Source organism: Lepidochelys kempii, chromosome 9 (genome assembly GCF_965140265.1).
Source record: "Lepidochelys kempii isolate rLepKem1 chromosome 9, rLepKem1.hap2, whole genome shotgun sequence".
In the NCBI taxonomy this organism is placed as follows: Eukaryota; Metazoa; Chordata; order Testudines; family Cheloniidae; genus Lepidochelys; species Lepidochelys kempii.
Window position 1 is genome coordinate 64,108,914 of NC_133264.1, and position 26,572 is coordinate 64,135,485.

Below are 26,572 nucleotides of genomic sequence, written 5' to 3' on the forward strand. Positions count from 1 at the left end.
TTTGGCATGAAAAAGCATTTTATTGAAACAAAAAAACAACGTGATATCACAATTTTTACTCTATTTTTCCTAAGTTTTTACATAATGGCTATCAGGTGAATATTACAGCAGTAGATATTTCTTGGATCACTCAATCAAATGTGATCCGAAAACTGCGTTCCTGTTCCTTTCGACGGCTCTCACAAACCTTCGTCACCTCCTCCACTTTCCTCTGCAGCAGGGCTGTGGGAAGAGGGGGAAAAACATAATACACACATGAGGATCATAAGAGACAGCCCTAGGCAGTACAGGTCTGGAGGAGAGAGGAGTGTCTCAGAAAGAGTAAAGATCAATGATTAAGATAGGTTTGGGAACAGAAGGGGAGAGAAAAACCCAACACAAGACACTGCTGAACTACAAAAGGCTCATTGGATGGCTTTGATTGGAGAAACTCCAGCAACACCCAGAAACAAGTGGACGAGCCCAAGAGGACATTTTAGACATCACATCAATCTTCCTTACTGATTAATTTATGTTATTTCATTTACATTTTCAACAAAAGTTTTACAAAGTTAGAAACTAAACACTTGCTGAACAAGAGTAGTTGGAACAGGCTCCATATTTTGGAAATATGCAAATCACACACACACAAGCCACTCTGCCCTCTTCATGACCTATAATTCATTGTCAATTATTGTCTGTAAAATTACTGTAATAGTTCTGTATGCTGTAGGCACTGCACTGAAAAAGCCTACTCTTTCTGAAAGCCTGTAAGTGACTCCTCCAGAATCATTTCACCAATCTTTATCATAAAGCTGCACTATGGGTCTGTATTACAGAGACATTCTAGTCCATTTAAGTTTTTGTAATACATCTAACATGGGATATCAGAGAGTCTTCCAGGAGCACATTAAGTGACCTGACTAGCATTTGGGATGTTTTCTTTCTTCTTAAAGGGAAAATTATATATGGGTTTATTATATACACATTTTAATGAATGTAAGATACTCTATGTGTTTTTGTTAATGAAGGCAGGTTGAAATGCATTTTGCACTTGGAATAGAAAGCAGCATGTTTTGTGTTAGTACTTCGAGTTTGCAGGAGTTAATTCCAATCTTAAGTCAGACTCCAGGAAACCCCTCTCCTGGACAAACAAGCTTTCCCTTTGCAGTTAACGTGTATTAGAAGTGTTAAAACACATGCAATAGCCCACATTTTCAAGAACAAATAACTCAGCAAATTTAAATACCCTTTTCAAAGCTCCATATTATGCAGGGCACTCTGTGTACAGTGAGTTTTAGCCCCACCATCAGCTACAAATATATGCATCTCAAAACTTAATAGTCCCATTACAAAGCAGAGCTCTCACCAGTGTCCAGTCAGCTTTGGTAACCCTCAAACATTTAATAAGAGAAACAGGAAGAAAGTAAAATTCCATGGAGTTATTTTGGCAAGAGGGGAGACTTAAGATTTTCTAGACTATACCCGTGTTCCGCCAGCTAAGCTCTTGTCATTTTAAGGTGCTATGGTGGGCCGAGAAGGAGCAGACTCATTGGAAATAGGAAGCAGATTAGCCTAAGGTGTGTTTACAGATCTTACCAATGTGAGAGTTTGGAATCTAGTAGGTGCCTGTTCCATATTTTAAAAAACCCACACATTTACTAGGCTAATACAGCTCTCTGGATGCAAATGTTAAAGTTACAGAAGTCTTAAGAAACCCCTCAGACAAAATAACAGATGTAACTATTATCTAGAAGAGCTCCTTTGCTTTTATGAAGTGGCTCTAAAGGTGTTTTAAGGGAATGGGATTTAGAAACTTGTGAACAATCTCTATGTTTTACATTTTTAAAATCAAGAAAAATATAATCTTAGAAGCTCCACTTCTCCCAGTCCTGCCAATGGGAAAAGCCATTCTGGCTGATGCAGAAGGGGACACATGATGGGGAAGTGTACATAAGAACAGGAACTCTTATATTTGCTAAACACCCCAAGGGAACAAAGGAAGCACATGAATCATTTCGGGAAAAAAGTACATTTTGTAACATCAACTGCTCCAACCCTTGCATAAGGGACTAGTCCTATCATACTAAAGTTGACAGGTTCCTCTTTGAAACTTACATATTCCCTAAAAATAGATATTGGACCATTCAATTCATCTAGTGATTTAATTAACTGGCTGAATAGCCATGATTTACAATTAGGACCCTACCAAATTCAGCCATGAAAAACACGTCACGGACTGTAAAATCTGGTCTTGTGTGCTTTTACCGTATACTATACAGATGTCACGGGGGAGACCAGAGTGTCTCAAATTGGGAGTCCTGACCCAAAAGGGAGTTGCAGGGGGATCACAAGGTTATTTTAGGGGGGAATCGTGGTATTGCCACCCTTATTTCTGCACTGCCTTCAGAGCTAGCCAGCTGGAGAGCGGCAGCTGTTGGCCAGGTGCCCAGCTCTGAAGGCAGCGCCCCGCCAACAGCAGTGTAGAAGTAAGGTTAGTACAATACCATACCATGCCATCCTTACTTCTGCCCTGCTGCTGACGGTGGCTCTGCCTTCAAAGCTGGGATCCCGGCCAGCAGTCACCACTCTCCAGCTGCCCAGCTCTGAAAGCAGCCACCGGCTGCAGCAGCACAGAAGTAAGAGTAGCAGTACCACAACCCCCACACCATTATAACCTTGCAAACCCTCCTCCCCCTCCCCCCTCCTTTTTGGGTCAGGACCCCTACAATTACAACACCATGAAATTTCAAATTTAAATAGCTGAAATAATGAAATTTACTATTTTAAAAATTCTATGATCATGAAATTGACCAAAACTGACCATGAATTTGGTAGGGTCCTATTTGTAATACAAGAAAAATTCTCACACTGAGGGAACAAATTGCAACCCCTTTAATAATCATCTTCAAAAGAAACAGGCAACTGCTTTACACAAGGCTAACGTTTCCAGATACTTTCTGCAACTGGACCCACAGATCTGCTGCTACAGGCGACATCCCAGAAGCTGTCAAGTCTCATCATGATGACAAGCACTGGGTACTGAGAAGTTAACACCTTTTAGAAATCTGGAAGCCAAATACAGCTCTGGTATAAGGAGACGCAAGTCTATTTAAATCAAGGGAGTTGTGCCTACTTTCAACAGGGATGAATATAAACCATGGGTTTGGGAACATTCACAGCTTTGCAGGAGTTGAGAGTGCAGCAGAGCTAGTGTACCTGAGTCCTGGAAAGAGCAGCACCACATCACTCAACAGTGTCCCCTTGTGGCTAATTAGGTTCAGTTAAGGAGAGATGCAAACTAGCTAGAATACTCAGGATCCTTTACTGGGAGACAGATGGTTCCTGGTCATGAAAACTATGTGTAATAACTTTAGAAAAAGCAATTAAACCCTGGAAGCATCCCAATATTTTAGTGGGAAAAGAACTAGTCCCTGGAGAGCAATCTTCCTTTCTAATACCAAGCATAACATCTGCTCAGTATTATCTTCTCAAAGTTACTTTGCAACTTCTGCAGTGTCCCTCAGAAAATGGAGTTACTGCAGCACCTGCAGGGAAGGAACGTTTGACCTCAGCTAATAGTGTAAGGAGCAATCTTCCTGTGCTGAAAGTCAGGAGAGAGAGGGGCCACAGGATAGGTACTGAGGTAGGAAGGCCAATGGGGGTGACCAGAGCATTTTAAAAATTGGCATTTGTGACCCTCATAAGACATTTTCCATAAAGAAAAGACTGATATCATAAAAGCCCATGCTCAGGACTATCAATAGGGAAGCCATTTTCTATTGATAGTTTTAGAACACTGATTTTCCTAACATATTTAGCAAATGTCCAGGAACTTCATCCAGGAACTACTGAATCTATAGGCCTTTAATGGAGCATGAAGAGACAGGGGAATCCAAATGATGATAGACTAGGTACTTGGGGAAGACGCCTCATGTATCTTTCTTTAGTGATCTATGGTCAAGAAACACACACACACCAGAACTGGACTTAGTATTTTAAACTTCATAACAAGTGATTGTTTTGCACAGTTCACTACCAGCACCAATCACTATCTAGCTGATCTCTCAAAATTCAGTCCCTCCACTAAGCACTGAACAGAGAGACCAGTAAGAGATTACACTTCCCCTTCTCCTTCAAGATATCCAATCTTCCTTCCTAAGTGCAGTTCAGACCTGACATTTTGGCCAGTCTGTTTTTTTTTACTTAAAAAAAGGCTTCATTAAGGTTCTTACCAGAGTTCTGGTCAATCCACTGCAGTGAATCCATGTGTGCATTCAAAATTTTACAGATCTGCTGGAGCTGGAGAGAAATAGATGCAAGATTTTAGGTGTGAGTTATTGTGTTGTAACACGTGGAAATGAACAACAGTAAGAGAAATACCAGTTAGACACCAGTCTATCCTGGTCCTCGGGGCTTGCTGTAGCAGTCAGGGCTAACTAAATACTCCATACATTTAGCAAGTCTATCAGTCACTTCACCCAGGTGAAGCTGGTACAGAAGTAGCACATAGTACAGCTGTATGAGGGACCTCTGGTTTGGAAAATATCCTTGTGGCCTGGGCTTTCTTAAGCTAATAGAGGTCAGATACATCATACCCGTAAAAGGTTTACTCTCAGGGTGGTGTAGAAGAGGCTGGGAAGTTCTCCACTGACAAGCCTACAGGCAAAAACTATGATGGAGATTAAAATCAAGTTGATATGAAGGAGAAAGATGAGAATGCAGGTCTGAATTAGAAGATGAAAAGTACAACAGATGGAAATAATGTCAGATGTACATGGGACGGAGGAGAACTTTGATCCATCACAAGGAATATGCAAGCAGCATAATAGTAAGCAGGATTGCAGCCACACTAACAAATAGTATTTGGTCCTAAACCCAAGCAAGAGATGGCCTGTTGTCCCTAGGGCAACTGAGTGGTGCACACAGGACTATCCAAAGTTCACACCCAAAATCTGATAGGTCTGCAAAAGTCTACAATATGGTGGAAAATATCTTCCAGACTTCAAAAATATATTTATATAAAAGATAAATACAACAGGTGAGTGATTGTGTGGGGAGGTTTTGCAATCTCTCTGCTGGCAGCATTTATAATGTTCATGTGACCCTAGAGGAAGCATAAGGAAGCCACATTGGCTTGTGCTGGAACAGGAGTTTGGCCAACAGAAAAAAAAACGGAGTAAAAGCTGTAAAATCCTCTTCAAATCCTGAAAATACAAACGACGAAGAGTATTGAGAGCTACACAAGTTAAAATAGCCTATAAGAGATTTTTACCATGTTCACAAGAGTACTGGGCTCATACTCACTGGGTCACTGGTATCGGCAGGGCCCCCAGATGTGTTTAGGTGCTCGATGATGTCTTTGAGATCCTGTGCCATACGCTTCAACTGGGCATCTATGTTTTCAGCCAATTTATAGCTGCAAAGAACATAAGAGAAGATGTGATCAGAGTGTTTCAAATCAAACAGATATACCAGGTACACTGGGAGGAATGTTTTGCCACACAAACTAGGCAACACCAACATTCTTTCATAGGAGAGACCTGTGAGGACACTGGGAGCAGAGATGTCTTCAGTGCTCTTTGACATTTAAGATTCAAGAGGATATTCTCCTCACACCCTGCCAGAGGAATAAAACAAACCAACTGGTCCAGATCCTGCAAGACATCTCTTGGGCAAGTCAGACGCCCTCTCTGGTCGCCTTACTAGAATTCACCAGTCCTTGCCCTAAAATGCTTGCATGACTTGAATAATCACACACAGTGCTTCCCTGGCTCTAATCAGCATCCATGGGACTTCACTTTCAGTAGTATTAGAGAGATCATTAATAGACTGCCCTCAAATAGCTAGTTAAGTCCACATCCCTCAAAAGAACTCCGTTGATGCTACCTAATAAAATAATAATATTGACAGCTCTACTTCCCCATTCCTCTATCCCCACTTCCAATATGGGAAATGTAAGCCACTGGGAAGACTATGTTCCACAAAAAGCTGTTACTAGTTTCCTCATCCTATAGCAACCCCGTAGAATGCCCTGTAGTCCAAGTTTAATTCTCCCTGTTTGCAAATGTTACTACATTAGTTCTGCCCTATCATGTGCTTAACCAGGGTCACTTCCGTACGTTCGCTCCCGCTCCTCATCTGCGTGCTGCAAGTAGATAGTCCCACTCTGTTCCTTTACAGACTCCTCCAGAGGAATCAGCAAATCTTCCAGCTCCTTCTGTTGTGACAGGATGAAATCAAGTTCCTGATCCAACCTGCAAAAAGGCAAATGAACAAGTGTGCTACTGAAAGCAACTTAGGGGAGAGTTATATATGGTGTATAAACTCTTCATCATCAGAAGGCTGCAAGGAGATGGAAAGAACACTATCCCAGGAAAATAAAACAACTCACTAAAGCACTCAGTCTCTCTTACCTCTTCTGATCCAGCTTCACTTTCTCCACTTCTCTGTGTAACGAAGTAATCTAAAACCAGACAGGAACACACAGCATTTAACAGACTGTAGTAATAGAATTCAGAAATCATTTGTCAGGATGTAGGGGTAGATGGAAAGGGGTGGGATTGAGAAAAACACCATGAAAATTGTGTACTAGAAAGAGGAAATAGTGGTATAAATATTTATAAAGAACATTTTAGATTTAGCACTGGAGTTATGGCCACAAAAGCCAACTCCTAGAAACAGGCTGGTCTAAGATTTCTCATCTTATCTGTGCAACTCTTAATCATGCTGGGCCAGATTTGTAAAGCTGTATAAGCAGCAGATAGGTGCCTAGAGGGATTTCCTCCTCCCCCCAAAAACCCACCAATGGGAGTTTGGTGTCTAGGTGCTTTTGAAAATCCCACTGGGTGGCTATTTGCATCTTTCGGCACCCAAATACCTTTAAAAATCTGGCCCTATGTGAAAAGCAGGTTGATAAGGCATGCCATCTCACCTTCTCTCCATTCTCAATCAGTGTCCGATCCCAGGCATTGACCTGGGTAGCCTGATGAAGAAAATGTTTCTCCTGGTCCTCCAGTTCTAGGCTCCACTTATTAATCAGACTCTCCAGCTGAGCATAAGTCATCACTGGGGGAGCACTGGGGTTCGGGAAGTTGAGAAAGCATTAAGCATTAGAATGAATACAAGCTCAAAAATGACAAGATATAAAGCTGACAGCACAGTTAGCGTAAACCACAATACCACTGAATTATAAATAGACCCCAACAGAACATCCCTGCCAGGATATAGTATATCTAGGATACTCACTGTACTGCTGCATTCCAATCCCACCACAGACTCTTTGTCTGGAGTAGCCTATTCTGATTCCTCCACCCAAAATCCAACAAACTGACTACATCATGAATTTGAGTACTCACTCTCAGTACTCAGACCCTGAACTAGGACACTTGGCAGTAACTCAATTGGCTGAAAGGACTCACCTGGTTGTTGTGGCGGCTATAGTAGCAGTAGAAGTCACAGCACCAATGGTACCAGTGGTGGTCAGTGGTTTAAGATTCAAGGCAAAGCCTGTGCTAGGGGCAGAAGAAGTGCCTGCAAGGGAAGATTTAGTGTCACACCACACATAAAAGGAGAGGAATGAATACAGAGGAGGAGAGGTCGGAGGAGAAGTCGGAGGAGAGGTCAGCTGTGATTTAGCAGATTGGACGCAAGATTGGGAATTAGGAGACATGAGTTCTATTCGCAAATGACCTTGACTGTGTGATCTAGATTAGCCACTTCAAGTTTCTCCATTTGTAAGATGTAGATAACGCTTTGTAAGGTGTTAGGAGATCTTTAGAAAGCTCTATCCTGTATAAGCAGCAGCTGATGTCTTATTTCTCTTAGTTTTCAAATTATATAGATATAGAGAGAAGATTGATAATAAATAAATCAATATTGCTACAATGGACAGGGATGGACTGAAGATCCCCAAGTTCCCTTCCAACCCAAGTGGCTCTATTAAAATGAGGGACTGAAAGCATGTATTTAACCAGGTAATATTGAGAAAGATACAATGCAAACTTTGCACACATTTCTCTCAACCCAGTTCTGCAGGACCCCAACTACTATGATACTGGATCTACACATAGCTCTGCCAACGCATGCAATTTGTGAGCTGCATCACCACTCTTCTTTTGGAACTGGACTTCTTATAAGCAGAGCTGGTGAACAAAAAAAATGTTTTTATGATGCTGATGAACATCTGTTAATAAAACTTGACAGTTACACTGCACCTTCTGTTCCAGGACGTCAAAGCTCTTTATGAACCTTAAGGAAACAAGCCTCAATGCTTGTTGGGCAATACTACTATTTTACAAAAAGGAAAGCTAAGACATAGACAGGCAAGGATCACAGAGCAACTGACTGTCAGAGTCAGGAACAGGATGCTGGGTCCTGGATCTTGGTACTGTTTTATTATTAAGTCTAGACAAGGACTTCTCAACCAGTCGGGTGCAACTCAGAAGTGCGAACAACCCACTGGTTGATGGAAGTGGGGAAAAGGCTTCAAAATTCTGCATTCTCTAGGATCCAGGGCACGGAAGAAGCTAGATGCTCCCTTTCTATTCTATCACCCCAACTAATCCTACTGCAGCTCCCTAATCCTTCCTATTTCTCCCTCCCCTCTATCCCTACACAATGTTCAGCTAGATCCACAGCCTCTTGAAGCAATGCTATGCCTGCTGTGTAGGAAGGCTGGTGGCTGGAGAGGGAGATGCTACCCCAGTAACAGCAGCCCCTCACCAACCCTGTAAACCAAACTGCCAAATTCCAACAGCCCCCAGCCAAGACCACCTGTGGTTTCTTGCTGTGAACACAAGTCCACAATGACCACAAAGAATTGTGGGACTAGATGTATCATAACACAAAACAGTGGATGGTTTTCAGATCCTGGGCAGAAAGAGAATGAGAACCATGGGACTATACAATAGTGTTATCAGCATGACCATTCTCATTCTTTTCAGAATCTAGTCCTTACTGGTGGTAGTGATGGTTGCAGCAGTTGTTGTTCCAGGGACCTTTAATCCAAATCCAAGAGTACCCAGACTGGTTGCTGCAGTTGAGGTGCCACCAACTGTAAACAGAAGAGAATGAAACAGCTTCCACTGCATCCCACTGCACAAGGATCCCCTTTAGAAAGTTACTGTGCCCTGGTCCCTATTTTATCTGTACAAGCAATGAACCAATAACTATGTAGGCTGAGGGAACATCCAGGCATCTAGGTGAAGAATGGCAGATTGAAACCATGAATACATGCAGAAGGCCTCACAGCTGTTTTAAGAGTTCTTCTCAATTCAGCTGCAAAGCTACTATTATATTTGGATAATTTGAAACATGCAACATTCAACAAGTACAAACTGCTAGAACAGGCAATAGGACCCAAACACCAGGCTCAAGACAGGTTGGGAACACAATCCGGAAGGATAAGTTCTCAGAGGCTAAATGAGAGTAAGGATTGAGAGTAACTCATTATGGAAACAATCCACTGTATCAAATACAGCAACCTGGATATGGCGAAACTCAGAAGACTCTCTTGTCAAATTTACTAAGCCCCACAGAGAGACACTTTGGAAAAGAGCAGCCAAATCGTAAGCAGAATGAAGGCAGTAAGCCAAATTCATTTCTGGTAGAACTCCACTAACTTCAATGGAGTTACACCAGGGACAAGTTTGGTCCCCACGAGGTGCATGATTGACTCCATACTCAGCGAGTTTTTACAACATGTAATGTAATTTGGTTGGAGTGATCTGGCTAGGCTATGTTCCTATGAACACAGCCTAAAGATCTCAAAATACTGCCTGGTTTCTTCTAATGCAAGTGAGCAGCTATTTCTTACTTCAGGTGGCCCAGTTTTGCATGCTCTCTCTGGTAAATTACATGGTTTCTCTCAGACAAAAAATGAAGGTGATCCTGAAGTTACATAGCATATGTATTTACTGATGGACCCAACCTTCTGCTTTCATGTCCTAACACCCGAAACAGCTGAATAATATAAAAAACAACAAAATTACTCTGGTCCAAAGAGTAAAGAAAGTGTCATCTATGGAAAAAAAAGAAAAAGGGAGGGGAAAAAACCTCCACAAACAGTGCAGCCAAAACCCAGGCCTTTATCTAAAAAAGGAGAGGACACCTGATTGTCGTTATCAAGCCAAAAGCCCTCCTCAAGCCTCTTTGCAAGGGTAGGGGCAAAGAAAGTGAGCAATCTGGAGAGCTTAAGTCACAGCTGATTAGACCAAGAACAACCTTATCCTGAAGCTTCTGTATCTTAGTGTTACAAAAAAATCAAACATCATTCTGGGATGTATTATCAGGAGCGTTGTAAGCAAGACACCAGCAGTAATTCCTCTACTCTACTCAACACTAGTAAGGCCTAAGCTGGAGTACTGTGTCCAGTTCTCGGCATCGCACTTCAGGAAAGGTGTGGATAAATTGGAGAAAGTGAAGAGGAGAGCAACAAAACTGACTAAAGGTCTTGAAAATATGAACTAGGGGGAAAGACTGAAAAAAAAAAAAAGAGTTTGTTTAGTCTTGAAAAGAGCAGAGGGGACAGGATAACAGTATTCAAGTGCATAAAAGACTGTTATAAAGAGGAGGGTGATAAATTTTGCTCCTTAATCACTGAGGACAGGACAAGAAGTACTGGGCTTAAATTGCAGCAAGGGAGATTTGGGTTAGATATTATGGAAAACTTCCTAATTTTAAAGGTAGTTAAGCACTGAAACAAAATTACCTAGGGAAGCTGTGGAATCTCTGTTATTAGAGGTTTTTAAGAACAGGTTAGACAAACACCTGTTCGGGATGGTCTAATACTTAGTCCTGCCACAGTGCAGGGGACTAGACTAGATGACCTATTGAGGTCCCTTCCAGTCCTACATTTCTGTGACTCTATGTTTTACATCAAGAACTCAGAGAAAATCTGGTAAATTATTCATACAGCAAATACATAAGCTACTAAAAGTTACAGGTGAGCAATCAAAAAAGATATTCTCCAGTCGCCAAAAAGACTGTAGTGCAATAAACCTACATTTTCACTTCTCCAAAGGACTTTTAAAACCTCTCTCTGGCTAGGTGCAAAGTGGCGTTTTTCTACACAAATAGCTATATTAACAGCAGAAATCAACCCTTGTGGTAAAATTCTTTAGTCACGTTTGTTTCCCTGTTGTTGACTATGACTGTTAACACATTTATAGGCTTGCAAAGTGAGAGAGCAGTTGGACACAGGGTGAGATTAACTACCCTAAAGTGGGCAGAAGGGTGTTAGTATTTCCTGGTATGAAGTAACTGACAGTAACTGGCACATCTCCTACCACAAAGGAATTACTGAGATATGCAGCATATTAAAACAACCGAATATTCACATACACCCTTCCCCAAACCAGCACCTCACTTGAAAATAGAATGTGAAGACATGACCATCATAAACACTATCTCAAAGATAGCAACACAGGGAGGGAAAACTACATTACAAAATTAAGGTTTCAGAGTAACAGCCGTGTTAGTCTGTATTCGCAAAAAGAAAAGGAGTACTTGTGGCACCTTAGAGACTAACCAATTTATTAGAGCATAAGCTTTCGTGAGCTACAGCTCACTTCCTCAGATGCATATCGTGGAAACTGCAGCAGGCTTTATATATACACAGAGAATATGAAACAATACCTCCTCCCACCCCACTGTCCTGCTGGTAATAGCTTATCTAAAGTGATCATCAGGTGGGCCATTTCCAGCACAAATCCAGGTTTTCTCACCCTCCACCCCCCCACACAAATTCACTCTCCTGCTGGTGATAGCCCATCCAAAGTGACAACTCTTTACACAATGTGCATGACAATCAAGTTGGGCTATTTCCTGCACAAATACAGGTTTTCTCACATCCCCCCCCCCCCCCATACACACACAAACTCACTCTCCTGCTGGTAATAGCTCATCCAAACTGACCACTCTTCAAGTTTAAATCCAAGTTAAACCAGAACATCTGGGGGGGGGGGGGGGGGGGGTAGGGAAAAACAAGAGGAAACAGGCTATCACCAGCAGGAGAGTGAATTTGTGTGGGGGGGTGGAGGGTGAGAAAACCTGGATTTGTGCTGGAAATGGCCCACCTGATGATCACTTTAGATAAGCTATTACCAGCAGGACAGTGGGGTGGGAGGAGGTATTGTTTCATATTCTCTGTGTATATATAAAGCCTGCTGCAGTTTCCACGATATGCATCTGAGGAAGTGAGCTGTAGCTCACGAAAGCTTATGCTCTAATAAATTGGTTAGTCTCTAAGGTGCCACAAGTACTCCTTTTCTTTTTACAAAATTAAGTTGACTTAAGTTACATTGCTGTACAGTCACTGTAGTAATTAAATTACATTTTTCAGGTCCACACTCCCCTCCTGCTGTCTCGGGGAGGTGGAGTTATTAAGTCAGCCTAGTGAGTGACTTAGATCAGCAGGAGCAACATTGACCTAACTGTGAGTGTCTACGTAAGTGGCCGTATGTCAGCCTAACTCTGTAGCATAGATCAGGCCTGAGTTTAACATGCGTAATCATAGTCACTGGCATGTTCAGCTGTGATGACAATGTCAGGACGGTAGACAAAAAAAAAAAAATCAGAGTTAGTTAAAATTGCCACTCTTCTCACATGCATTATGTTCTGGACAAAAGTTTCTATGCAATGAACAGGATACATCACTGACAAGATTTCTGCCCTGAAGCAAACAAAGACAAGCTGACACTATCAAAGACCAAAATAACTGTAGTTGTGCCTTATCACGATTCCTCCGTTTTAGTGAAAAAGCACCATCACCACAAACAGAGCCTGCCAACCTACTCCTTAACCATCTACTTGCCAATACGAGGACAGACTGTGAGGAAAACTGTCTGATACATGTTCTGTGACTTACGTGAGAGGCCTGTGGTGGCAGAGGAGTTTGGCGCTGAAGAACTTGCTATGGATGCAAACAAAGTAGGCCCAGATGAACCAAGAAGGGAAGCTGTGGTGGTAGGAGCTGTGGATGTTGCTGTCAAGCCTAGAACAGAAAAAGCCAAAACCCATATAAACATATCCTTCTCTGAAGCTTCAATACATACTCAGAATGAACAAAGCAGAGAATGGGACCTTTTGACACACCTTTTCTCCATTCATCTACACCAGCGGTTCTCAAACTGCGGGTCATGACCCCAAAGTGGGTTGTGATGCCATTTTAATGGCGTTGCCAGGGCTGGAGTTAGACTTGCTGGGGCCCAGGGCTGAAGCCCAAGCCCTACCACCTGGAGCTGAAGCCTGAGGGCTTCAGCCCTGGGTGGCAGGGCTCAGGTTACAGGCCCCCTGGCCTGGGACTGAAACCCTTGGGCTTTGCCCCCCCCGGCCCGGGGCGCAGGCTTCAGTCCCCCCCCACCCTGCCTAGGTTCATGTAGTAATTTTTGTTGTCAGAAAGGGGTCACAGTAAAATGAAGTTTGAGAATCCTTGATCTACACTAATCTTCTATTGATGCAAGAGTCTTCTCCTCTGCAGCTTCTGTTTTCTAAAACAGTTTTCCTGTATTATGCCTCATCAGTACTACATACCTTTTCAAGTTTAATTTTAAAGTATCTCTTCCCCCCCTCCCCATCACCTTTAAACTTCTCTTTCTGTTTAATTTTACCCCATAAAGAATTGTGAAATACAGTTTTCACGCGCAGAACTGTACAAAGTAAAATTGAGCTGTACAGTAAAATAAGGTGCTTAGAGAACTTACAGAAGGGTGCTTACCAAGGAGCAAATTCACTGTAAGACAAAGTATAATGTGTCCACTCCACTCCTATTTTGATCTGTTCTCCACACCCCAATAAACAGAACTACTTCAAGAAGGGTAGTCAGACCCCCTTCACCCTGACTCATCTTTCAGTCACTATGCCCCAGTCACCACCTACCTCCAAGTTTGGCTCCAAATGATAAACTAGGTCCCTGGATGGTAGTAGCTGTCAATGTTCCTGTGGGTGCAGAGGTGGCTGCTGTTGAGGCCACTACTCCAAAATTTAAACCTGGATTAAGAAATATAAAAAGAATGAAACAAGAGCAAACAGTTCTCAAGCAGACACTCTAAAATACCCGCAATTGCGGAGAGAGACTGAAAAAAACCCCACAATATCCTATAAGTAGAGCTAAGAGTATCTATTATCAGGTTAATATTGATCTCTCTCTGACAGACCTAGATCCAGCACTGTCAAAGGGATTCACTAGATCTAATACATTCTGTCCATAACAACTTTTAGGATTTGCTCTAATGCAGACTAACTGCAGCTGACCATCACCCACCCAGGCTATAGACTTTACCCCACTTTTTAATAGCTAAAAGACCATCACTGTAACTTTGTGCTGATGTGTCAAATTTGACTTTTTGCTACTTCTACTTTGTCCCTGTCCGAGGTACTGGAACTATTCTTGGGCCTAGGCTACACTGTGGGGGGGTGGAGGTCGAACTAAGATACGCAACTTCCGCTACGCTATTCGCGTAGCGGAAATCAAAGTATCTTAGTTTGAGTTACCTGGCCGTCCTCACGGCGGCAGGTCAACCGCGGCGGCTCCCCCATTGACTCTGCTTACTCCTCCTGCCAAGGTGGAAAACAGGCATCGATTCGGGGATCGATTTATCGCATCTAGACGAGACACGATAAATCGATCCCCGATAGATTGATCACTACCCGCTGAGCCGGTGGGTAGTGAAGACGTACCCTTAATGGCCTGGGAAGTACAGTGGTGGCTTCAAACCCCGGCACACAGTCCACTGAGCAACTGACTATAAATGCCCACATAGAATCATAGATTATCAGGGTTGGAAGGGACCCCAGAAGGTCATCTAGTCCAACCCCCTGCTCGAAGCAGGGCCAATTCCCAGTTAAATCATCCCAGCCAGGGCTTTGTCAAGCCTGACCTTAAAAACCTCTAAGGAAGGAGATTCTACCACCTCCCTAGGTAACGCATTCCAGTGTTTCACCGCCCTCATAGTGAAAAAGTTTTTCCTAATATCCAATCTAAACCTCCACCCCCCCTGCAACTTGAGACCATTACTCCTTGTTCTGTCATCTGCTACCATTGAGAACAGTCTAGAGCCATCCTCTTTGGAACCCCCTTTCAGGTAGTTGAAAGCAACTATCAAATCCCCCCTCATTCTTCTGTTATAGATCTTCTTTCTAAAGAGAACTGATTTTACAAATGCAACCACTTTTCAACTTGCTGTCGACACTCAGGATGTGGCAGAATTTTTTCAGTCTTTTGAGGTTGAAAACCAGCACATACGGAAAACACAGTTCTAATAAGAGATATTCATCTGTAACAGTCACAATACTATGGTACCAAACGCTTTCCACAAAGGTTTTTGGAACTATGATTGCAAAGACATTCCAAGCCGTGCAAAATAAAGATCAGATGATCCCACTGTCATCTCTGCAGTTGTTTCTTTCTAAACTCTTACTTCATCCCATCATCGGAGTACGTCTAGATACTCAGACACAAGACATGAGTAAGTCAGTAGCCCAAGATTTAATGAGATAAGACTGCAGACCACTCATCACAGCATTATGGCCTTAGATTGGAGTGCTATGAAAGATAAATTTCCTCTGCGAAATGGCCTACAAAAGAGTCCAGCTTGTTAACAGGCAACTATCTAACTAGGCCACAAACTGATTTGTTGACTCAGTGCATGCTCACACTCTGTCATTTCCCATTATAGCATCTGCAGCAGCAAACAAGAACACTCCTGCTAAATTTCAGAGTAGCAGCCGTGTTAGTCTGTATTCGCAAAAAGAAAAGGAGTACTTGTGGCACCTTAGAGACTAACAAATTTATTTAAGCATAGGCTTTCGTGAGCTACAGCTCACTTCATTTCACTCCTGCTAAGGTTCTACTGTGTATATTTTCTAAATTGCATATTATCTGTCGGGGATCAAGAAAGAAAAGCTGACTATCAACATTTAGGGTACAAAGTATACTCTGTATTTCCGTGACATTATTGAGACCATCCATAAAGATGCCATCTTAAAGACTACATGAAAAAATGTTACACGTAACTGGTGACTTCGGGCAAGCATATATTGGAAAATGCTGACCTACAGCACCAATTCTATTTCACACCAGACAGAAACAGCAGACTTCAGTGTCTATTTATCAAACAAATCACCAATGCATTATTAGAACTTTTAATAGGTAAATACCATTTCATTTACATAGTTTCAGAAGTCAGCTGACTGAAGGAGCTTTAATACGAATATGGTACTGTTAACACTTGGGCTTCCAATTCAAGATTGATACTCACCTGTGGACTGTCCCCCAAGACTGAAGGCAGTGGCTGGTTGTGCAGTAGTTGCTGCAATGGTGGCAGCAGCTGGGGCTGCTCCAAAGGTTAACCCTGTAGGTGCTACTTGCTGAGTTGTATTTCCCACAGAGCTGATATTAAAGTTCGGAGTTCCAGTCTGAGCTGTTCCGCTGCTGGCGAAGTTGAACCCTCCAGTTGTCCCAGCCTGAGCAGTGGTGGTGGTAGCAGGGCCAAAAACAAAGCCAGAAGGAGCTGCTACCTGACTTGAAGGCACACTGCTTGGTACAGAGCTGGTAAGGGTGGTACTGTTAGCAAGTCCAAAACCCCCAGCGATTCCTGTAGTCTGAGTGGTGCCACTGCTGCCCAAGTTTAACTTTGGTACATTTCCCCTAGACAGAAAAAGAATAGCAAGGTGAACTGCCCTGTTTATAATATAGTCCAGCAAGCTGCGGAAGGGCAGGTTTTTATAGATTATCTTTAACGTTTTAGATAAGCAGAGTTTCAGGAAGGTCAGCCCTTTACCAGATTCCTTTGTAGAACATCGGATTTAATCTCAAAGAGATAGCTCAGTTCTAACACGCTATACTACAACCCATCACATCTTAACTCCACTTACCTTGAGGCTTCCTTAATTACCTCCTCTCAGTAAAGTCTACCTTTTCCACACCACTTGGTATGCCTGGGACAACCGCTCTCCTTCTATATGTCAAACATCTTCCCCATCTTCCTTCTTCTGAATCCCCCACAAGACTTAATCAATCAATCAACTAGCTTTCCACTTAGATTCTCTCCACTCCCACACACAATGTATTTTTTAAAAATTTACAGAAAAAGACAACTCAATTATGGCAACTCATGAGAACAACACGAACAGATGCTTCCTCTAGTTAGTGCTTACCCTAACGAAAATACGTTTCCTGCTGGGGCTGCAGTTGATGTGGCCGGTGATCCAAAAGTGAATCCAGAAGCCTGTGCAGATGTAGCAGGGGTGGCCAAGGAGAACAGACCTGTAGACTGGGTGCTTGCTGGGGTCGGAGTTGGTGTCCCAAAACTGAATCCTGCTCCACTGCCAGGTGTGAACGAATATCCTGTTGGTGCTGTGGTGGCTGCTGTCTTTGGAGTGCCAAAGTTGAACCCTCCCCCAGCAGAACCAGATCCAAAGTTAAACTGACTCATTATGATTTCTGACTCTGAGAAGAAAAAGAAAGAATAAATTAAAAAAACACCCAACTGCCCATCGCACTTTGTGCCACCCTAATTTCTGACTGACTAAGGAATTCGGCTTTTCTGTGCATCCACGCACTGTGAGTAGGTAATGAAATACTGTTAGTGTGATTCACTTGCAAAGTGCTACTGAGCTCTACCTTGCAGAGTAAAGAATATTTCAATGCTTTCATTTTCCCCATGAACATTTCTACCAGCGAAACATTAATTCACCACAGTCACCAAAGGCGACATAACACATATGTTAACTATAAGAATTTGCCAGTCACGAGTGCTACAAGGATGAGCACTAATGAAATTAGCCTTAACTTCTATGAATCTACAAAGAAAGGCAGAGGCTGCCATCATAACCTGGGGCACACTGAAGGCACATGGCAGCACTCCTTGGGAAATGCGCTACAGCAGGGTACAGATATCCCTAACTGAGCTACAAGGCTGTGCCACGAGATGCCAACAGCAGCTGACTAGGGGAAAGATCACGGCAGGTAGCGCCTGCCTCGGGGTGGATCTTAAACTTCAGCAGGCACCACGGAGAGCACCCACCCCCCCCACACAATAAACACCCCTTCACCCCGAGAAGCCCCGTGCTGGGCCCTTGGCACCCGGGGACCGGGCAGAGGAAAATGTTCTAGATCCCAAGGCCAGCACCCCCCTGGGCTCATCTAGTTTCAGCTGTTGCATCGCATAGGCCATAGACGCCCGCCCAGTTAAATATCGCTGAGTGGGGGGGATCGGGACGCCATGCGCGGGGCGGGGCAGCTTTCACCCGCGTGCCGCTGGGAGGGCGGCAGGACCCGGGGTCCGAGAGGCACGTCAGGTCACCGCCCCGCCCCAGCCCAGGCAGCGGGGCAAGGCCCGAGGCGCCCCTCAACGACCGCCGAGCCCGTGCACCTGCGCGGGCCGCCATCGCTGCCCCCACCCCTCAGGGCAGAGCGGCGCGGCGCGGCGGCCGGGGCCGCGCAGGGCCCAAGGGGAGCAGGCGCCTTCTCACCTGGTCACTCAAGGCCCAGCCCCGCGCCACCGCTCTTTGCCTTACAGATCGCGCGCGCCGGCCCTGACGGCGAGTGACGACGGGCAACACGCGTGCGTGTGACGCGTACGGACCGCGAGGATGATGGGCCCAGCTTCCGCCAATCCCTCTCAGCGTTAAGAGGATCTAGCATGTTACTGACTGACCTTGCTGCCATTCCGCCGTGCTCTCGCGGGGTTGGCTGAGAGGTCGAGATCCCGCCCTGCACGGGCCGCGTCGGGAGGGGGGAAAGGCGCGCCGCTGCCATGGTAACGGCAGACGCTGGAGACCGCCAGGTGCCGAGACTGGGGAGCGAGGCGCCGGCACCCCGGGCGGGGGGCGTCGGGGAGTGGGAGGGACCCCGGGGGATTGGGGCGGGGAGCGCGGGGGGCCAGGGGTTCCCCCCGGGAAGGGGACGGGGACTCGCGGGAGGGACCGGAGCGGGGGGGTGGAGGGCCTGGGGGTGACGGAGGAGGGGCCAAGACCCAGCGGAGGCCTTGAGGCGGGAGCTGGGGAGAGGAGGGGGAAAGACGCGGGGCAGGCACGTTGCGAAGGCGTCGGGAGGCGGGACAGAGACCGGGATCGGGTCGGGCGAAACCCCCGGCGTGCCGAGTAGTACAAGGGGCAGCGGCCACATCGAACCACTTCGGCCCCCGTCGCCGTCTCCGCAGGCTCCTGGCTGCCTTCGGGGGGGTTCCCCCCGTGACCCCTGCATTTGGGGCATAAAGTCCCTCCCCCCCCCAGCACCACCAGGAGCCGCTCTGTGTGTCGAAGAGTCGAAAGTGTGAGCAGGGGTGAGGTCCATGACCTTTAGCCTGTGGCAGACGGCTCTGAGACCAGGTGCTGTAGCAAAGCTGGAACTATACAGCTCAGATAGTTGACCGCACATGGTTTGAAGTTCTTTGGGAGAAGAAAGAGCAAGATGAGGGTAGTGGGCAGATGCCTGTGCTCAGCCTTGGCCCTGGAGCCAGTGTAAAGAAGGAAATGGGACCTAGTGAGAGCAAAAAGGGGACAATGTCCCTGAGAAAAAGAGGAGAGATACCAAATGCCCAGGCCTATGAGAAATAGAGTAGTCCCAGAATCAGCCAAAGAAAGTGGTCTCTTTTCCATCCAACCCCATACATATTGCCAGACACCTTTGAAAGAAAAAGAAGCATCTCCGAAGGGGATAGAAAAGTTACTCGGAGGCCTTGTCTGCACTAACATTTTGCTTCAAATTTCCTGCTGAAACATTACCACTGTTTCAGCTCTGGCACTGGTAGCAACAGTGCAAGCATAGTTCAGATAGGCAGCCAGACAGTGTGTTAACTCTGTGGCTAAGAATTTCAAAGGTGGCTGCCAATTTTGCTTGCCTCAATTTTCTGGTGCTCAATTTGAGATATCTTAAAGAGTTCTGATTTTCACACAGTGCTGAGCATCCACTCTCTGAAAAACAGGCCCTTTTAAGGTGTCTCAAATTGGGCACCCAAATATTAAAGCACTCAAATCGACTAACCACTTTTGAAAATCTTGTCATAAATTATCTGTACCTTCTCTGTACAGGATTGGATGACACAACAGTTAAAATAAAGTGGCTGGTTTACATGAGAGCTGTGACAATGACGGCAACAACTAGATGTTTCATGAAAAACAGTCTAGTACAGCTATAGCCTTATATCCTAGGAAAAGGACAATTGATGGAAGAAGAACAAAATGATTCTGTTTGATGCCTGTAGAAAGAGTTTAGGATTAGGTCTCACAGGCTGCGTCTACACAAAGGAATGGACCCATAGGTAGGTGATGCAGTGGGATAACACCAGCATAAGAACCATTGGTATTATGCATCAACATTAGTTGTGTTGTTTTGTGTGCCATTTTCCCCATGTCCCAATTAGTGCTGTACTACATTGCCGTAGTTGCATTGCCCTTTGAGTAGCAATCCCACAGTTCCTGGCACAGCTAACTGAAGCAAAAATTTATGGGAGATTTTGAAAGACCTTCTGGGATCCCAAGGGGATTCTGGGAGAAGAGGACAAACAATCATCGTTCACCTCATAAATAGAGCCCTGCAAACCTGTGGCTATTCACAGATGATGTTTTCAGATCACAGATCAGCTGTGGATACAATTTTGAGGGAGGGGGCAGTGGGGAGTTGCCGCACGGCTCCCCGGGCCCAGGGAGGGGGCGGCGGGGAGCTGCCGCATGGGGGGCACCTTCAGGGCAGGGGGGGTGCAGAGCTGCCACAGGGCTGGGGGCGGGGGCGGACACAAGGTGGAAGTTTCACCTAGGGCGCGAAACATCCTTGCACCGGCCCTGGGTCCTGGCCCATGAGCGGGGCTTCTTGGAGCCACAATAATAATAAATAATGAGGCAATAGGGGCTAGATAAGTACCTTAGAAAGTTTTCTAACTATCTTGCTTCATAAATAGTAGGATCGGTGTGTGTTTCTGCCCAGAAATGATCACATCTAGAAAACAAACAAAGTGCTTTTGTATTGTTATTTAAAAAAACAAGGAAAAAGTAATTGTTCTTTCTTCAGCTGTTATGTTTGTTTCTGTACACAGGTGAGCAATAGATATGGATCTAGACAGCGTTTCCCAATTCTCTTCTCTGCAAGCTCTCGCTAAACTGCTTGCTGACCCTCAGGAAGAAGATAATGAAGACAATGATCTTGGGGTGAGTACCTGACAAGAAATAAGGAATACTGTAGTCGCATGGGGCCAAATGCAGGTCTGGTAGAAAATGCTGCAACTCCCATGGAAGTCAAAAGTCCAAGGGCCTGATTCTCCTTTCTTGCTGATTTTACGTTGGTGTAACTCATTGACCTCTATGGATTGATTTTAATTTAATGTAATGTAAAAAGAGAATCAAACCTAGAAATCTTTTCAGGTGCTAGATTGATTGAAACAGGAGGAAAATTATTGCAGGGTGGCATTCTACGGAGAGGGAAAAGAAGAAATAGTAGGAAAGCTCATGCTCCTGGGAACAGGAGAGAAATTGAATGCTCTAGTCAAAAGGAAATGAAAACTAGCCTCAAACGCAGACTTAGCCCTCCCTTTCCCCACAGTCTGCTATAGATGAAGGCATTTACTCCTAGAGACAAATGGCTTCATAGGAAGGGATAAAAAGATGCAGTGCAACTTGAGAGTAAAGCCTGTGATAATTGGGAGGAGACTCAGTGTACTGATTATGTGTGTCTCTGAAACATTTTAGAGATAACTGATTGTTGGAGGGGATAGAATTGGGAGAGGTGAGTAAGCATTGCAAGATGAAAAATTTGGAAACAATGATTAAGGAAAGAAACATCTTTGCATTCTTTTATCTAGATGACAGTCATGGTGTCTGGAAAGTGTACTCTATGCCCATACTATGTTATTGTCACTGTTGTTGGTATTTTCTGAGTGTGTGTATCAGGGGAGTTATGTGTCTGGCCCTGTTTAGGCCACAGCAGGCTAAGCAACCTACAGTGGTGCAAGGAGTCTTCACAACTCTTTGAAAAGTCTGATAGAATCTTGTACATGTTCTGTTATGGCATAAATAAAAATGACAAATGTCTCAGTCCTCTTTCATGACATCGCATCCACTACGGGAGCCAACTGGCTGGCCTTAGAACCTTCTTGTGTAGTAGTCTTCATTTGGGGTTGGATGCAAGTCCCTCAAGATCTACCTTCAATAGCGGGAGGATATGAATCCTCCACACTCCCTAATCATCCCTCAATTCTTCTATATCTGCCTTTGAAAGTTATTATTATGCCTTACTATCTTGTCAGAAAAGAAATCTCGATCATTTGTTTATGTCTTATTAATAAAATGAATAACACTTCTGTGCCAGCAATGGAAAATTGCCCTCAGTGATGCCCATGAAGTCTGTGTCAGTCTTCTTGTATGCTGTGTAGCTGTAACCATGTTGTCTCCCAGGACATTAGAGAGACAAGGTGAGTGAGGTAATATCTTTTATTGGACCAACTTCAATAAAAGATATTACCTCACCCATTTGTCAATCTTCTTGGTAATTTGGAATATTTGTTTTATTTATTGTCCTCTGCATGTGAAGTGCTTTTATCAAACCAAGAAATTTTTAGAAAACATAGCAATGGTTCACACTGACTGCCTATTAGCATTACAGTGATTCATCATTTAAAATAAATGTTATTGCCTTGCATGATTGCTGGCGTTAAAAAGATTCTAAATGCTATGATGGGACTGCATGTAGTACACAAAATTGGTATGCAGCATTGTCATGGCAGGCAAAGTGGGGCAGTTTTCCCAAGTGCCCCATAGGAAAGATCTCTGAGGCCTGGTCTACAGTATGCAGTTATTTCGGAATTAGCCAAGTTACTTCAAAATAAAACTGATCCCGTCCACAAGAACAAACCAATTTTTTTGATTTAAAGGGCTCTTTAATCCGATTTCTGTACTCCACCTCAGCAAGTGGAGTAGCGCTAAAATCGAGATTGCAGTTCCAGGTTACAGGTACTGTGGATGCAATTTGACGTTATTGGCCTGCAGGAGCTATCCCAGAATGCTCCCTTGTGACCGCTCTGGACAACACTCTCAACTCCGATGCATTAGCCACGTAGGCAGTAAAAGCCGCAGGAACTTTTGAATTTCCTGTTTGGTCACCATCAGCACAGGTAACCATCAGCACAGTCCACCATCACAAGCGACCATGCAGAGTCTACCATCACAAGAGACCACACAATCCCGGATTCGCAGACAAGCTCCAGCTTGGTCTGAACAGGAGGTACGGGATCTCATCTCATGTTGGGAAGATGAATCTGTTATGGCAGAACTATGTTCCAAAAAAAGAAATGCAAATACGTACATTAAAGTCTCCAGGGCCAATGTGGAAAGAGGTTACTCCACGGACACAGAGCTGTGTTGTAGAAAAATCAAGGAGCTCAGGCAAGCGTACCAAAAAGCCAGGGAGGAGAACGGGCGCTCTGGGTCACAGCTCCATACATGCCGCTTCTACCGTGAGCTGCATGCAGTTATGGGGGATGATGCCACAACTACCCCACCACTGTCCATGGACACCTGCAAGGGGGGAGTAGCACGGAGTGAGGAGGATGAGTTTTTGGAGGACGAAGAGGAGGAGGAGGAGGACAGTGCACAGGCAGCAAGTGGGGAATCCATTTTCCCTCCTAGCCAGGAACTATTCTTAACACTGGAGCCAATAGTCTCCCCCCACTCCCAAGGCATGCTCCCAGACCATGACCCTGGAGAAGGCACTTCTGGTGAGTGAGAGCTTGATCAGAGCCACACGGTGGGGGGGTGGGGGAAACCCAGCCATGCTGGGCTGTTCGCGTTTAGTTTAAAGGGCTCATCCCTGCTCAGAGCCTCATCGAAGCCACGCGGTGGGTGTGGGGTGGAGGGGACGGTGTTGTGTGAAGCGATCATCCCAGACAGCCCACAGGCCCTCCTTTTATATGGCAAATCCACCAGGCATTGCTTGCTATGGGAAAGGGGGCCCTGCCGTTTGAAAGCATTGAAATGAATGCGGAAGAAGCAGAAGCCCGCGGGCCCCCAGGGCTTACCATGGCTGCATGAAAGCTGAATTCTGTTGCCTGGCCGCATATGATGGCTTACTCACACCAAAGTGGCAGGCACTTCAGTATAAGAGGTAAAATGCGACTTTGTACAGAGAAAACATGTGCTGTGTACTATGAAGTGCCTGTTTCACTGAGAAAGAGTGTCCCCTTTGTTCTCTAAAATGTATCTTTTAAAATACTACCCTCCCTTTTTCTCCTCCTGCAGCAGGCGTAAATGTTTCAGCACGGCCCCTATCTACTCCGTCCCAGAGGCTGGTCCAGATTAGAAGGCAGAAAAAACGAACTTGGGACGACATGTTTGCTGAGCTCATGCAGTCCTCCCGCACTGATAGGGCCCAGCTGAATGCATGGAGGCAAACAATTGCAGAGTCGCGTAAAGCGTTACATGAATACGAAGAGAGGAGGGATGTGCACGATGAGAGCAGGCAGGATGCTATGGTCAAGCTCATGGCGGAGCAAACTGACATGCTCAGCTGTATGGTAGATCTAATGTGGGAAAGGCAGCAAGACCACAGACTGCCACTGCAGCCCCTGTATAACCACCCTCCCTCCTCCCCAAGTTTCATAGCCTCCTCACCCAGACGCCCAAGAACACAGGGGGCGGGAGGCTACGCGGACTCACACAGTCAACCCCAGAGGATTGCACAAGCAGCGGAAAGCTGGCATATCCTAAATTTTGATTTGGTTTCTGGACTTGTCCTTCCCTCCTCCTCCACCCCCTTAACCCAATACCCGCCCTCCCCTGTCTAGCTTCTGATTTCTCTCAATGTTTTGTGCAACAAATAATAAAGAATGGTTTTTAAACAATTGTGACTTTATTTCCTTTCATATATATAGGAAGCGGGTAACTTTAAGAGAAACAAACATAACTCTCACACTGTACCCTGGCCAGTCATGGAATTGGCTTTCAAAGCTTGTCTGATGTGCAGCGCACTCTGCTGTGCTTTTCTAATCGCCCTGTTGTCTGGCTGTGCGAAACTGACCACCAGGCGAGTTGCCTCAACCTCCCACCCCGCCATAAATGTCTCCCCCTTACTCTCACAGATATTGTGGAGCACACAACAAGCAGCAATTACAATTGGAATATTGGTTGTGCTGAGATCTAACCGAGTCAGTAAACTGCGCCAGCGTGCTTTCAAACGTCCAAACGCACATTCTACCACCATTCTGCACTTGCTCAGCCTATAGTTGAACTGCTCCTTACTACTGTCCAGGGTGCCTGTGTACGGCTTCATGAGCCATGGCATTAAGGGGTAAGCAGGGTCCCCAAGGAAAACTATAGGCATTTCAACATCCCCAACAGTAATTTTCTGGTCTGGGAAGTAAGTTCCTTCCTGCAGCTGTTCAAACAGACCAGAGTTCCTGAAGATGCGAGTGTCATGCACCTTTCCCCCATCCCACGTTGATGTCGATGAAATGTCCCTTGTGATCCACCAGTGCTTGCAGCACCATGGAAAAGTACCCCTTGCGGTTTATGAACTGGCTGCCCCGGTGTTCCAGGGCCAAGATAGGGATATGCATTCTGTCTGTTGCCCCACCACAGTTAAGGAACCCCAGCGCATTAAAGCCATCCACAATGGTCTGCACATTTCCCAAAGTCACTACCCTTGATAGCAGCTGGTCAATGATTGCATTGGCTACTTGCAGCACAGCAGCCCCCACAGTAGATTTGCCCACTCCAAACTGATTCCCGACTGACCGGTAGCTGTCGGGCGTTGCAAGCTTCCACAGGGCTATGGCCACTGGCTTATCAACTGTGAGGGCTGCTCTCATTTTGGTGCCTTTGCACTTCAGGGCAGGGGACAGCAAATCACAAAGTTCCATGAAAGTGGCCCCACGCATACGAAAGTTTCTCAGCCACTGGGAATCATCCCATACCTGCAACACTATGCAGTCCCACCAGTCTGTGCTTGTTTCCCAGGCCCAGAATCGGCGTTCCATGGCATGAACCTGGCCCAACACCACCACGATTTCCCAATTGCCACATGCCGTGCTTCTAGGAATGTCTGTGTCCAAGTCCTCATCATTAACGTAATCACACTGTCGTCGCTTCCTCACCCAGTTTTGCAGGTATTGCACATACTGCTGGATAATGTGCGAGGTATTTACAATGGTCAAAACTGCAGCGGAGATCTGAGCGGGCTCCATGGCTATGGAGCCTGCATGGATAATCATGGAAAAAGGATGCGAAACGTAGGAGAGCAGAGTGGCAGTGGAAGAGGTGCTGTTTGGTTCACGGTAGCTGAAAAAAGGTGGGAAATGGTTGTCTTCTGTTGCTTTCACGGAGGCTGGAGCCCAGGACAGACAACATAGAGAAGCTCGGAAGCGCGGCAATAGTGGGAGAGCAGAGTTGGCAGCGGAAGCTGTGCTGCTCGGTTCACGATGTCCAAGCAGAGTTGGCAGTGGAAGCGTTCAATGAGAAAGAGTAGATAGTAGAGATTACATAGGAAGATGAGAGGAAATGAGAGATGGATTTATAGTAGCAGGAGAGCAGCGGTGCACCGTCTGCTGAAAGCAGTATGGCGTCTGCACGCCAAAAAGGCGCAAAACGATTGTCTGTCGTAACTTTC

The 26,572-nt window shown here is 45.2% G+C and overlaps 3 protein-coding genes across 12 annotated transcripts in view; 2 read left to right on the forward strand and 1 right to left on the reverse strand.

The window, feature by feature from the left end:
- NUP62CL (nucleoporin 62 C-terminal like) lies at positions 1-18,558 on the reverse strand. Of its 3 annotated transcripts, none has more exons than XM_073360749.1 (13): positions 18,454-18,558; positions 17,137-17,428; positions 16,239-16,627; positions 13,858-13,968; positions 12,848-12,973; positions 8,939-9,034; positions 7,401-7,512; positions 6,914-7,058; positions 6,396-6,445; positions 6,102-6,236; positions 5,287-5,398; positions 4,215-4,281; positions 1-222 (listed from the first exon to the last, which is right to left on the reverse strand). In XM_073360749.1, exons 2-13 carry the CDS (start codon positions 17,412-17,414, stop codon positions 131-133), a joined length of 1,713 nt encoding a protein of 570 aa, XP_073216850.1. In that variant the 5' UTR covers positions 17,415-17,428; positions 18,454-18,558; the 3' UTR covers positions 1-130. The 3 variants fall into 3 exon arrangements, with proteins under 3 accessions (XP_073216850.1, XP_073216849.1, XP_073216851.1); XM_073360748.1 differs by lacking the exon at positions 18,454-18,558 and adding an exon at positions 18,354-18,378; XM_073360750.1 differs by lacking the exons at positions 6,102-6,236; positions 18,454-18,558 and adding an exon at positions 18,354-18,403.
- DNAAF6 (dynein axonemal assembly factor 6) overlaps positions 18,248-26,572 on the forward strand; it is a 21,432-nt gene continuing 13,107 nt past the window's right edge. Inside the window, exons 1-3 of one of the 8 annotated variants that reach the window (XM_073360756.1) lie at positions 18,249-18,767; positions 20,134-20,243; positions 21,015-21,126. In XM_073360756.1, the coding sequence (XP_073216857.1) occupies positions 21,028-21,126 (99 nt within the window). In that variant the 5' untranslated portion in view covers positions 18,249-18,767; positions 20,134-20,243; positions 21,015-21,027. Of the gene's footprint in view, positions 18,768-19,016; positions 19,312-20,013; positions 20,244-21,014; positions 21,127-26,572 lie in introns of those variants that run through there. The other 7 variants (XM_073360755.1, XM_073360754.1, XM_073360758.1 and 4 more) reach the window with 7 other exon arrangements.
- Positions 22,530-24,787, forward strand: LOC140917596 (uncharacterized). The gene is made up of 2 exons (XM_073360752.1): positions 22,530-23,687; positions 24,208-24,787. Exons 1-2 carry the CDS (start codon positions 23,120-23,122, stop codon positions 24,750-24,752), a joined length of 1,113 nt encoding a protein of 370 aa, XP_073216853.1. The 5' UTR covers positions 22,530-23,119; the 3' UTR covers positions 24,753-24,787.

Excerpts from the sequence above, each read along its gene's own strand:
- NUP62CL (XM_073360748.1), bottom strand. Across the intron at positions 16,628-17,136 it reads GGAAACGTATTTTCGTTAGG|GGGAAATGTACCAAAGTTAA; the intron begins GTAAGCACTAAC and ends TTTTCTGTCTAG. Across the intron at positions 223-4,214 it reads GTGGATTGACCAGAACTCTG|CCCTGCTGCAGAGGAAAGTG; the intron begins GTAAGAACCTTA and ends CTCTTCCCACAG.
- LOC140917596 (XM_073360752.1), top strand. The coding sequence starts at position 23,120 with ATGCAGAGTCTACCATCACAAGAGACCACACAATCCCGGATTCGCAGA. Across the intron at positions 23,688-24,207 it reads CCCTGGAGAAGGCACTTCTG|CAGGCGTAAATGTTTCAGCA; the intron begins GTGAGTGAGAGC and ends CTCCTCCTGCAG.